Genomic DNA, 12,425 nt, shown 5'->3' with positions numbered 1-12,425 from the left:
GGTGCCACCGGCCCTAGACACACGAGTTGCGCAGGGTGAGGTGCGCCTGAGACAGCCGCAGGTGGTGTGACCCTTATCAGCGCATGCCCAGCATCCCCGCCAGGACCCTCCAGCTTCTGCCCAGTGCCCCAAGTCTGCCTCCCAGCCCCAGCCGCTGCGCCAATCCAGTTCCACCCCTCTCTCCCTTCTTCCCCGCCTCCCTGAGGGCCGCGGTTGGTGGGCTGAGCACTGAGTCTTGGTGCTCAGGGAATCTAGACGGTCGCTCCCTTCACTCACAGGTTATCGGAGAGTGTCTGCCTGATGCAAGACGGAGCTCCAGTCTCTGTCCCTCGGGCTGGACTGAGGGCTCCTTGGGGAGCACAGGGTCTGTCCCGGGACTGCCGCCAGCCTTATATAGCGCTAGGACAGCTCCGACTGACGTCAGCCAAGAACATGAACTGATTGTAGAAGCAATGACAGCAACTTTGAGTCCAGAGGTTTCGAGCCCCCAGAGCGGTACATTTCTTGACATTTGACTTAGTGTCCCTAGGGCTAGCACTGGAAGCAGCATTAGAATTGGAAGAGTGAGAAGCCGGCTCCTGAAGTCTGGGCCATGAAGATTGCTCTACGACCGGAGTCCTTTTCCCGGTCTAGGACAGACAGCAGAGACTAGAGCTGGTCGCCACATCAGACTAACCTGGGTTCTTGGCCTCTGGCACACAGAAGGGAGGTGGGACCGTGGCGCTGTCTATGGTGCTGACCCTGCCTTTAGATGCGAAGAAACTGGCAAGAAGCCTGGGGGAGAACTCTGGGATGCTCAGATCCAGTCCCTAGCCCATTATCAGGTTGTAGACTGGGGGAATCCAGAACCTGTGCTAGCACTCAGCCAACACTATAGGCAGCCCGCCACAACTTAAGTATCCCCAGACTCTTGACCTTTTTTTTTAATTATTTTTTTTATGACTCTTGACCTTATTACAGCCCTGCAATCTAAATTTTACAGCTGTCTGAGCACCAAATATGAGGATTTCTGGCTGGGCCATTTGTTTCTGAGTTTCTTCAAAGTGGAAGCTTAACAAATACCAGTTTTTCTCCCAGAAATCATAACAGCAGTATTATGCCTTTGCCCCTGTAGTTAAGATCAGTAGGCAGGAAATAAGAAAATTGGGTTCAAGTTTTTATTCTGCCACTCTTTAGACAGGTTACCTCACTTCCACAGACCTTAGCATCTGCATTTGTAAAAGAAGACTTGGAGGATGTAGGCTTCTTTCCATCAATAGCTATTTTTATAGTTTTCTCCTAGGTCTTACTCCTGACCTCTGCACGTTCCAGATTATGTATTTAAAACATTTACTGAAACACAATAAAGAGTTTGAAGGGATCCCAAAGAGCACTAGGGTTGGGAAGGGCTATAGTAACAGACATGTAAATGAAAAGTTGGCATGAGTGGGAATAAGACTATGTCATGTGCCATAAACAATGTTTCAGTCAATGACAGACCACATACATAACGGTGACCCTATAAAATTGTAATGGAGTTGGAAACTCCTATCCTACCACCTAGTGACATGGTAACTGTTGTAACATCACAGCACAATGCATTAATCCTATGTTTGTAGTGATGCTGGTGGGAACAAACCTACTGCATCACCAGTTGCTTTAAAGTATAGCATGTATGACTTATGTGCAGCACATAAAACTTGATAATAATAATAAAGACAATATTACTGGTTTATGTATTTACTCTACTTTATCATTATTTTATGACTCAAAGTTTTTCTTGTTGGTGTCTTTTTGGTACCAGGGATTTAACCCAGGGGTGCTTAACCACTGAATCACATTCCCAGCCCTTTTTATTTTTTGACACGATTGCTTGTTAAAGTTGGCCTTGAACTCCTGCCTCAGCCTCCTGAGTTGTTGGGATTACAGGAATACACCACAGAACCTGGCTTTTCATTATTTTAGAGTCTTCTCTAATTTAGGAAAAAAACCTTTATGTGGTGTTAGACAGGTAGCAATCCTCATACACCTCATATTTACCATGTCTCTTCTCTGCATCAAGAGTCCACATCAAGTGACTGATCTATACCACCTAGGTTTGTGTAAGTATACTCAATGATGTTTGCATGACAATGAAATTGCCTAATGATAGTTCTCAGAACGTACTGTTGATAAGCATTGCATGAATGTATTATAAAGGGCTAGTGATTTTCGAAGCAGTTTACAGTTTAAAATGAAATTTCCCATTTCAGAGTGCTCATCTCATCAAGTTCTGACCAGCACTTCCACCCCCGTGGACATTGATATGCCCATTTTGAGGAGACTGTCTGACAATCCCGGGATCATGGTGAATCACTGCAGGTGGCAATGATGAAGCAAGGCAGGCTAGAACTGATGTGCTTTCCACGACAGGTAGGAGTTCCAAATGACAGCAACACACTGGACAACAGCCAACCTAGGAACAGGAATGCATTGTGAAGAGGGAGACTAGGAAGCATGGAAGGGGGAGCAATGGAATAGGATAGAGAGAGTGCAAAGGAAAAGGAGGCAGCATTCTGAGAATTTCCAGATTTGAGTCTTCTTCCTCCAGCCCCTATGGAGGGACTACGTGGCGCAGACCAGAACTAGCTCAGATTCTCATTCTCTCCCAGGGCCCTGAATTCCAGATGAAGGTCTCAACAGTTAAGAACCCAGCAGTTCTTGTCAGGCACAAGTCTGTTATTCATAACCTGTCCAGGCCCCTTCAAAATACATTCATCTGTCCATCTTGTACCAACTGAGGAGATTCCACCTTCCAAAAAATTTGCTACCTGTGTATAAAATAGAACCTTTTCTTGTTTGCTTTTTGTAGTGTCAGGGATCAAACCCTTGTGCACACTAGCCAAATGCTCTACTACTAAGCTACATCACAAGCCTTTTAAATTTTTTTATTTTGAGACAGGGTCTTTTTAAGTTGCCCAGGCTGGCCTCAAGCTTGCAACCCTCCTGCCTCAGCCTTCCCAGTCACTAGGACCTTCTTTATTTTAACTTGACTTTGCTCTAGTTTCAAAGACTACTGCAAAGGACACTTATGTTTAGGAATTGGTTTGTAAGTAGGTATTCCTTTAGCTATGCTATTCATGAAAAACTTGACCATGTCTTCTCGGAAGAGTTTCAGAGTTTTCTGTTTCCAAGATACCTCACCTGCAAGCATTTTTAACAACTCATTTTGAGTTCCACACTATTTTTTATTGTCTCTCAGCAATGACCTTTATTATTAAAGCAAAATAATGCTTTGCAGTAAACTAACCTGGCAAAGCCTTTAGGTCTACCTTTCTGTCTAACCTAGGATGCAGCACCCCAGTGAGGCACTGTCTCTGCAGATATGCCATCAAAGGTGGAGAGCTCAGGTGGGATGGAGACAAGAGTTGTAGAAGCAGGATCCTCCATAGCGAGATGATAGAAGGTCAGTGGGGGACACTCTGGAACAGTTTCTGTAAAGGGCCAAAGGTTATGAATAAAATGCTTGGAAGTCTGAAGAGTTATGACCAGAGCAAAGTATACTGGTGGAGGTCTAAAGGAGGTGAAGGTTGAAATGAGAATCATTTTTTTTTCCAATTGTTGGTAACATGGATCTTCCCTGAAGGGTGGGGTGGGGGTCTGTCATACCTGTAATGCAGGGGGACTAGGTAGAAGTTGGCTAACTGCACAGCAGGCCAGAGCTACAAAAAGAGAAGGCAAAAGTTGAATGGCTCCCTCCCCAATGGGACTTCCAGACTCACTGCCTCACCTGGCCCTGCCCTGATTGCTGCACACAAGAAAAGACTGGAAGTTAGTGTTTCTCTGAGCATAGGGCCCGAAGGGGGAATGAATAATCCCAAGGGAAGGATTCCTATGCCAGGAGAACCCCAATCCCAGGGCATTTCTGGACTTAAGGGAGCAGGAAAACAGACAGAAGGGGTCCGTTCTTACATAGTAGTTGGTGAGGAGGGCATCAGGATAATCCTGAGGAGACAAAGAAGGAACAAATTCACACTTGCACCTCTAAGTGGCTGCCACCCCCCCCCAACATGAATATCATACACAAACTTCTGTCCCAAGAGCACACCTCTAGCCCCACACCCCCTTCCTCTCCTGGCTCTCCCTGCCTCCACGTTTTCCTGGGGTTGCCAGCCTACTAGCCACAGACTCACTTACCCTCCGTAATTTGGCCCAATTATCCTGGGCTGACAGTCCATTGAGTGTCCCCATCAATGGGAGGAAGCAGCCTAAAAAACATGGGGCAAACCCCCCCTAGGGAAGAGAAATTAAAGCTCTGTGAGTAACCCATGTCCTAACCCAGCTCGGCCTTCCAAACACCCTTTTCTTTCACTCACCTGATCCAACAACATCTTCTTTAGCGCATCCACCTTGGTGGTGCCAGGGATGAGCCGGTCCAACACCTTGTACCAGCCTCCTAGTACAGGGGCCTGGAAGTCAACCCCAGTTGGGGCCACAGGATGCAGTGAAGGGGCACTTGATTTTTATGCCATAATGTTCTTCCCCCAAGTATCAGAAACCAAATCTCAGGGGAAGCATACACTGAGACACTATGAGGGCTGCAGGCTGACCTAGGTGTGACAGGCCAAGGGAAACTACAGGATGGCAAAGAACTAGACCTCTAGTGAGTTCAGTGCAGCCTTGCTGTGGGCAGAACTTACCACAAAGCCACAGCCCAGGGACACCATGGTTAGGGTTCGGCCTGTCTGGTGTTCCTGCAGACCCCGCCTCTCCACCAGCTGCTGTGAGATAATGTCACCTAGGCCCATCAGGGACCCTGTGCAGGGTACACAGATGTTGTCAGGATAGCTCCAAAAATTTAAGTCTGCTGACAGAATGAGGCTCTGGCACTCTGAGCCCCAGGACTTCATTCTGGGCAAATGACTAGCCCCACCTGCTACCACAAAACCATCTGTTCTTCAAGGATGGTGACACCTCATATATATCCTGAGTAGGCCAGAACCCAAGAACTCTGCACTGAGAGGTAAAGGGAGGTCAAGTCAGGAAATAGCAGATAGAAGAAAGAGAATTTAAGGTCCTAGGACTGAAAATCATAGACAGAATTAAAAGGGCCTACTAGATCATTTCTTTTCCTTTCTTTCTCTTTTGGTACCAGGGATTGAACTCAAGGGCACTTAACCACTGAGCCACATCCCTAGTCCTTTTTTTAAAAAATATTTTTTAGTTGTATTTTGTTCATTTATTTTTATGTGGTGCTGAGGATCAAACCCAGTGCCTTGCATGTGTGAGGCAAATGCTCTACCGCTGAGCCACAACCTCAGCTCCGTATCCCTAGTCCTTTTTATTTTTATTTTGAGACAGGATCTCACTGGGTTGCTTACAGACTCATTAAGTTGCTGAGGCTGGCTTTGAACCTCTGATCCTCCTGTCTCAGCTTCCTGAGTCACTGGGATTACAGGAATGTACTACCACGTCCAGCCTAAAAGATCATTTAATCCAAACTCCTTATTTTATTTAATACTTATCATTTGCTAAATTTAAACTGAGTTAAAGTAACATTAATTTATTGTGTAAAGTTATTTTCATCTATATTTTTTATTTTAAAGTAAGTATTAGCAAAATGCAACATTGGAATATAAAATAAAAGCCACCCACCTCACGGTCACCTAATAAAACCCATCTGATCCCAAATCCATTATTTTAGAGGTAAAGAATCAAAGGTCTACAGTCTCAAATAACCTGTAACTGAAGAGGCAAGCCAGAACGAGGAGGCTTGACTCCTAGACATATGTTCTTTCTAGGACACTGTACTACAAATAGATCATGTATAGAATAATAAAGAACCCTGTTTCTTTCTCCCTCTGCCCAATGCAAGACTTAGCCCACAGCCTTCACCTTGGTCTTGGGATCTCTATTTGCAGAACACAGCAAGGATAACTCTTTTCTAAGACATTAGTGCTCAAATGGTCCTGGGTGGGAAAATGATTGAACTGAAAGAGTTCCCAACAAGAAAGAGTCCTGGCCACCTTAGCACTGTCAAATCCAGACTTCCCCATTTGTACCCTCAGACTGAGTTGGCAATGGGTAGTAGAGCCATTTCTCCTCAGGCCTCTGCTTCTGCTTCCCCCTTAATTATACAGACACTCAGATCCATGCAGCCCCAGTGAGACATCCACACTCAAAAACCAAGACAGAATCATCATTGTTTACAGAGTCCCCATCAGTTATGATGGTTTCTAGCAAACACACACTTATAGGGGCCGCTTGGGATTGACCATCTGACCTCCAGCTTGCCCAACTCTCTCACTGAGTAATGAAAGTCCCCTCCAGCCACAAAGCCACCACTGTCTCTATGCCCTCAATTAGCACTGGGCAAACACATCCTGCAACCCTGTTCCTTGGCCTGGAACTGGCTCTGACGTCCATGCTGGCTGCGTGCTCAAGGCACTGCTCTTCTCTACCACCCTCTGCATAGCCCTGCCCTAGTAGCCTGGTCAGAGGCAACAGGGGAAAGCTGGGGGCTAGGGCTGGGGACAGGCATCCCTAGATGATCTGGGCTGCTGACCCCTGAATAGCTCTGGTCCCCAAGGTACAAACTATTTCAGATCAAGGCACCCCTGAAACTTTCAGTCATTCTTCCCAGAATACTGGTAGACATAACCTCCTCACGGGCAAGCACAAAATCCTAGACACTTTTGTTTTCTTATTCCTCACCATACTTAACAGAATCCCTGGCAATTGTACAGAAATAAATAAAGGAAAAACGTCAAAAGCATGATCCCAAACAACAGGACTGCTCTGGGAAAGGGCATGAAGAATGTTGGAATCAAGGTGTAAAAACCACAGGGAAGTGAGGGCTTGCTCCCTGCTCTCAAGTAGTTAGCATTTAATTCACTATGTCTTCCCCCAATGTGGGGGCACTGGCTGTGCTCCCAGGAAGGACAGGGAGCTTCTGCAGCCATGCATAAAGGAAGAAGTGACCTTGGGAAGACCAAAGGCACTTCTTCAATGAAGGCACTAACAGTCTGACAGTGTACTTTGGCCAGATGGTTACAGATAACAATGAATGATCACATAAATCTCACAAAAGGTCTGGAGGTAGACGGTCACGCATCCAACTAAGATTTGTGACTTAGTAAGGAGCAGAATTGGGACAAATCCAGGCCAGGAGAGCAAGAAGGCCAGCATTCCAAGTAGAAGCTGAGACAGGCTTGGAGGTCAATGGGCAGCCATGGGCTCCTGTGGCTGCTCCTCTGCAGTGGTTCCTGTCCAAGCAAGGTCCCAAAGAGTTTACATATAAGAAATGCTTCCTAAATGAATGCATTTCCTGTTCTTACTCTCCAGTATTCAGCACCTTTGTTCCCTGTCACCTTGTGGGGAGGGCAGGCAGCAATGCTCCTGGGGAAAAAAATAGTTAAAGAGAGGTATATATTTCTACTCTTCATGACTTGCTGACAGTCATCTGACAAGCTAAAGGCAGAGTTGGAATGAAAGTCCAAGTTCCTGAGCCCATAATCATGGAAGCCCACAGCCATTGAGAAATATGGATTCTAGGCCCCAAACTGTTCACATCAAGCCCGAGGGACTACCAAGCGACATGGCAACAACAGGAATGAGTAGGCACTATGGCTGTACAGCCCCTGCCAGGTCTTTCAAATAGAACAGCACCCAGAAATTCATCCTCTGCCCACAGATGATCAGGGACTTGGACCTACCTACAGCAACTCCAGGATAGTCTAAGGCTTTGGTCCAAACAAAGAGAAAGACCTACATTTATGGCTCAAGTGACCCTTTGAGCAGGAAGGAGTCAGATATTCAGATTCCTCATTTCATCCTTCCCAACCCAAAGCCCAAACAGACCCCAAAACCCCAGGCTCTGGGAGACCCGAGACATATTTTGCTAGTTTTGAGCTTCTATGATCTGGCTCCCTGCTCCTTGGTCTTGGGATTTGGGACTAGAGGGCTGCAGGCACATAATGCCCAGAGCCCTGATGGGGCAGGGCAAGGGGCTGCTGGGCCGTGATGCCCAAATGCCAGAGCTGGGCACAGAGCCCAGCCTACAGATGCTGGTGCAGGTGTGACATCATGCCCTTGGGTAAGTGCCAGTTCTCATGCCGTCACTCCCTGCTATAACCAGGGGAAGGAGGTAGGAGAGCCTATCTCTGGGCATAGATCTACTTGGACCCATCCCCTGCCCATTAGTAAAAAAGTTCCAACTTCCACACCTTCTTCCAAGGTATATTTTGTTCCTCCACTGGCTTTTGTGTGGAATCCTATGTACAAGAAAATAAAGCACTAATGGAAGATGAGAAGACAGAGGAACAGGAAGTAGCTTCTTGGAGTGAGAGAAGGTGTGCCCTCGAGCACAGGAGGCTGGGTTGGCAGACAGACACTACTGGCAGGGGGCCAGCAGTACTGCCTACTCAAAAGCTTCCTTAACTACCTCCCTGGCTGGGGTAGGGACTTGACCCTGGGTAGGACAGAGTATATCCTCTGGAATGGGTCTGAGGGCTCTCCTCACACCTGGCCTTAGCCCATCCTTCTGCTGGAAAACAAGACAAAGTGGATGGTTCTGATGCTTGCCAGATGTCTAAGCTCAGACCAGCTGGGACAGCACTCAGCATCCTAAGGACCCCATAGTCTCAAGTGCAGGGCAGTGCAGTAGGTAGTACTCTAGGTTCTAATGACAGCCCTACAGTGACCATATAAGACCTCAGCACATGTCACTCCCTACTCTTGCCTTAATTTCCTCTTCTGTAATACTGTGGGTAGGAATGGTCTTTAAGGCCTGTTGAGCTCTCACATCCTGGCTTAAGTCAGACTTCAGGGAAACCAGGGTCTACAGGAGCTCAGATGCTCTCATAGTAGTACTAGGGTAGCCGAAGATGAACAGAACTGGGCCTCGGGCCCACTGGAGACTAGAAGGGCCCTCAAGAAAAGAAGGGATAAGGCTGACTCAGACTCTACAGAACATGCAGCCAACCTTTCCCTAGGCTGCCCTGTTCCTGACTCTGGCTTGGCCAAAACTGGTGTATTAGACACTTCCGTTGAACTATTTCAGATCTTGGCTCACTTATCTCTTGGTCCAGCCATTACTGTAGTACAACCTAACAGACCCTTGCTTTGGGCCCATGCCATACCTGGGGACTCACTGTTAATGTCTTCAGTGACTATGCTTGTGTAACCTGGTAGTGGAAGGGGAGCTAACACTTCCTAAGGTGACACTTTGGCCAATGTGAGATTGGAGATAGGGAATGAAGTTCTCTTCTTTTCTCCAAAAATGACTATTCATCCAGACAGTCCTAAGAAGCATTTCAAAGAGGTTCTTAGTTCCAAGAGATTGAGCCACAGTGAACAGAATAGTGGACAATTTAACCATACATCCTTATTCTGGTTCTCCCTCTTTTCCTCTGTGGGATTACTTCCTACTCCCCAACAAAGTACCTGCACATAAGTTTTCTGCTCTGCTTTTTGGAAAACCAAGGCTAACATACTATTCATGAACAGATTTATGGCAACTGGGACAAACTCAACCCATTATAAAAAGAATGGCTTGTTGTGCTTGGGTTGACTCATAGAAAGGGTCAAATCCCTTGAGCCTTGAAGTCTGTTGTGGATTTTTAAAAGAATTTCCACATTGATAATCCTTACACTGACCCTGTGAAGTCCTAAATCCCTTAAGAAAAAGAAAAAAAAAACAACTCTGTGTTAAGGGCTAACTTTATATAGATTAACTCAAGTTCTAAATGAGGAAACTGAGGCCCAGTGAAGTTTATTGGCTTGTGCTGATTAAAGCAGTTATAAAGTACTATGGTTCTGATTTTCATATCTTGGTCTTTTTAACTCCAATTCTGAAATCTGTTTTCCAGTGTGATGAGCTAGTCCATGGGACCTTAGGAACTAATTGTGCTGGGGTCCAAAAATGGCTCAGTGAGCTAAACCATCTTCATTTATAATTTGGTCCCAATATACCTAGCAGCAGGGATAGACTGAAAGTTTGGAGAAATTTAAGAAAAGTGCTAGGAAGCTTCAGATTGTTTCAGGAATGAGTTGTCAGCATAGATTCAGGAAGATTGAGGGTGTGAAGCCAAAGGACTCTAATATCAAAAGACCAGACCCTTGTTCCACCACATTTTTGCATTTGGGACCCTTTTCAGATTAGCTCCTGTCCTTGTCAGCTGCAAATTCACTGGGTATGGAAACACAAAGGCTATCATTCCCTCCCTCTCTATTCTTGATGACCACAAGGGGGGATCTTCTATCTGGCAGTTATGGGCCCTGAGGGAATTTGAGGCTGGGCAAAGGGCCGAGCGTGTCAGTTCCCATCACAGCCACACAGTCCAGCATGAGTCACCACAAACGCAGCCAGGTGAGTCATGCAGGCTGATGGACACTCTGAGGACAGGACAAGAGGTCTTTGGGCACAGGAGGCTGAAGAGAGGCCCAAGGAGGGGCAAAAGAGTCCATCCATCTCTTGGTCAGTCACACAGAGAAGTTGCAAATTTTTATTTGAGTAACAGGATACCAGTTCCATCTTAGCTTTCAGTAGTGCCCTATCCCTTCTAAAACTCTTTCTTCTCAGAATCCCACAGTCCTCACATAGGCAAGGCCTCATCTTACCCTGATCACTCTTTGCACTGCCTGATAATTTTCCCTTCTAAAGCTTATCTCTGAGTTATCTCCTTGCATTAGCTAATCTGCAGAAAGAAGATAGTAACAAATGTAGGGATATCCTTGGGTTACCTTCATGAAGTTGCTATCTAATCACTGGATTAGAGTAAAAAATCCTTTGTTAGAACGGTGTTTGGGGATATACACATAGGTAATAAATAGTAAGAAAAGCAAAAGAATGATATAAACAAAACTCAGAGTTCTCATGGAATATGTGAAATAGGGAGAGTGCCACAGGAGATGCCAAAGCTGAGTACTGATACAGGAGTGATCAGTTTTAGTACAATGTAAACTTCAAATATATATATTTATTCTGGCGCATATTTCACAATAAAAATGCTAAGAAAAATAAACTGGAGTCTTGATATCAGCACTTACTGGGTATGTAATCTAATCTGGAGTCAAGTAATTCTAACTCTGAGCTTTGTGGAGCCCCTGTGGTACGATGCATATGAAAGTGCTTTGCATTCTATAAAATGTTAAAGGAGGGGCTGGGATTGTGGCTCAGCTGTAGAGAGCTTGCCTAGCACGCGGGAGGCCTTGGGTTCGATCCTCAGCACCACATAAAAATAAATAAAATAAAGATATTGTGTCCAGTTACAACCAAAAAATAAATAATAAAAAAAATTTTAAAAATGTTAAAGGAGTGTTTTAGTTTTCCAAGCGGGTTTTCCTGTAGCAATGCTTTTATCCTTGAGATCAACTGCTCAGCTTTTTGAGAACTTTCGTATCCTACTTTACAGGTAAGCCAATTATACATAACCCGTTACAATAGCTTTGGGGACTCGTACCGACAGAACAGATTGAGATGAGAGTCAACACTTCCGGGAGGCTAAACAGAAGCAGGAAATAAGGGCAATACCTTGGAACGCACCCTTCTCCCTAATCAGCCTGCTCTGTTCCCACTTTGGTTCCCAGACACTCACCAGCCGTCAGGACCTGGACTTTCCACGGGTGAGCAGCCAGGGCCCTTTGGTACGCCCGCCAGAGTGCCATGCCTTCTGTCAAGTCAAGAGGAAAGGGTCACTCCCACTGCCCTACCCACGATGAGAAAGACACCTGACATTTCCCACGCACCCACTCCCTCTTTCCACTTCTGATACATCGGGAAGGGGCAGAGGCTTCCGGAGGGATGATTCCTGACAGTGTCGCCTTAGACAAGTGGAGAAGAGGCAGACTGTGCAGCTATGGACACCTAGTGGCAGCCAGCCCTAGTTCTGAAACAGGGCTGGGTGGGTGTCTCCAGCCCCAGCCGAAACACTCAGAACAGGCTTTTTCCAGCTTTCACTTTGAGCCAGGGTCCTCCAAAAAGGAGACCCGACAGACTCCAGATTCAGACTTAATTGAATTTGCCCGCATTTCTCCCGGGTGCAATTCCAACTGAAAACAGGACCCATCGTTGCCTGAGCTTGGAATGGTCACGTGCCCTATGGGGCACTGCAGGTGCGCGGCGCTGGGAACCAGCGACTGTAGATCACCAGCCACTCACCTGAACCCTAGCTCTGCGCGCCGCAGGGCCTCCCGCGTGACCTGAGACGGCAACTTCCGCCGCAAGCACCGCCCCTTCCGCTTGGCGTCCTGTGAGCCCTTGCAGCAGGCGCAGGACTGGAATGTCACCGGGCCTCGGAATCCCATGGAGAGCATCTCTGCTGGGTCACCCACTCTGTGAGCAACCCCCTCCGGGGGACAGCGCCGAGCGTTAGCATGGGGTTCGCCAGCCATTCTGCCCACGAGGTTCGACCTCTGCCTCGTCTCTCAAGCCCCGGCTTCTATGGGGTCTAGAGGGACCCCACTTT

General features: G+C 46.7%; 1 protein-coding gene across 5 annotated transcripts; it reads right to left on the bottom strand.

Moving 5' to 3' along the window:
* Positions 1-1,135: 1,135 nt before the first annotated feature.
* On the bottom strand, positions 1,136-12,250 carry MPV17 (mitochondrial inner membrane protein MPV17). 5 transcript variants are annotated; one of them, XR_014018530.1, is made up of 9 exons: positions 12,119-12,250; positions 11,556-11,630; positions 4,659-4,774; positions 4,335-4,427; positions 4,156-4,251; positions 3,931-3,963; positions 3,628-3,680; positions 3,269-3,452; positions 1,136-2,434 (listed from the first exon to the last, which is right to left on the bottom strand). XR_014018530.1 is itself a non-coding variant. In XM_081264518.1 (8 exons), exons 2-8 carry the CDS (start codon positions 11,623-11,625, stop codon positions 2,365-2,367), a joined length of 531 nt encoding a protein of 176 aa, XP_081120644.1. In that variant the 5' UTR covers positions 11,626-11,630; positions 12,119-12,250; the 3' UTR covers positions 1,136-2,364. The 5 variants fall into 5 exon arrangements, 1 of the variants encoding a protein (XP_081120644.1); XR_014018531.1 differs by having other exon boundaries at positions 3,291-3,452; XR_014018532.1 differs by having other exon boundaries at positions 3,304-3,452.
* Positions 12,251-12,425: the final 175 nt, after the last annotated feature.

The sequence above is a fragment of the Spermophilus citellus genome (genome assembly GCF_964194105.1).
Source record: "Spermophilus citellus genome assembly, chromosome: 13".
Lineage (NCBI taxonomy): Eukaryota > Metazoa > Chordata > Mammalia > Rodentia > Sciuridae > Spermophilus > Spermophilus citellus.
The sequence above is the reverse complement of the archived record's forward strand: the minus strand, read 5'-3'. Positions and strand labels throughout refer to the sequence as shown.

Excerpts from the sequence above, each read along its gene's own strand:
- MPV17 (XM_081264518.1), bottom strand. The coding sequence starts at position 11,625 with ATGGCACTCTGGCGGGCGTACCAAAGGGCCCTGGCTGCTCACCCGTGG. Across the intron at positions 4,775-11,555 it reads AGTCCAGGTCCTGACGGCTG|GGTCCCTGATGGGCCTAGGT; the intron begins GTGAGTGTCTGG and ends TACCCTGCACAG. Across the intron at positions 4,428-4,658 it reads CCCTGGGCTGTGGCTTTGTG|GCCCCTGTACTAGGAGGCTG; the intron begins GTAAGTTCTGCC and ends GTTGACTTCCAG.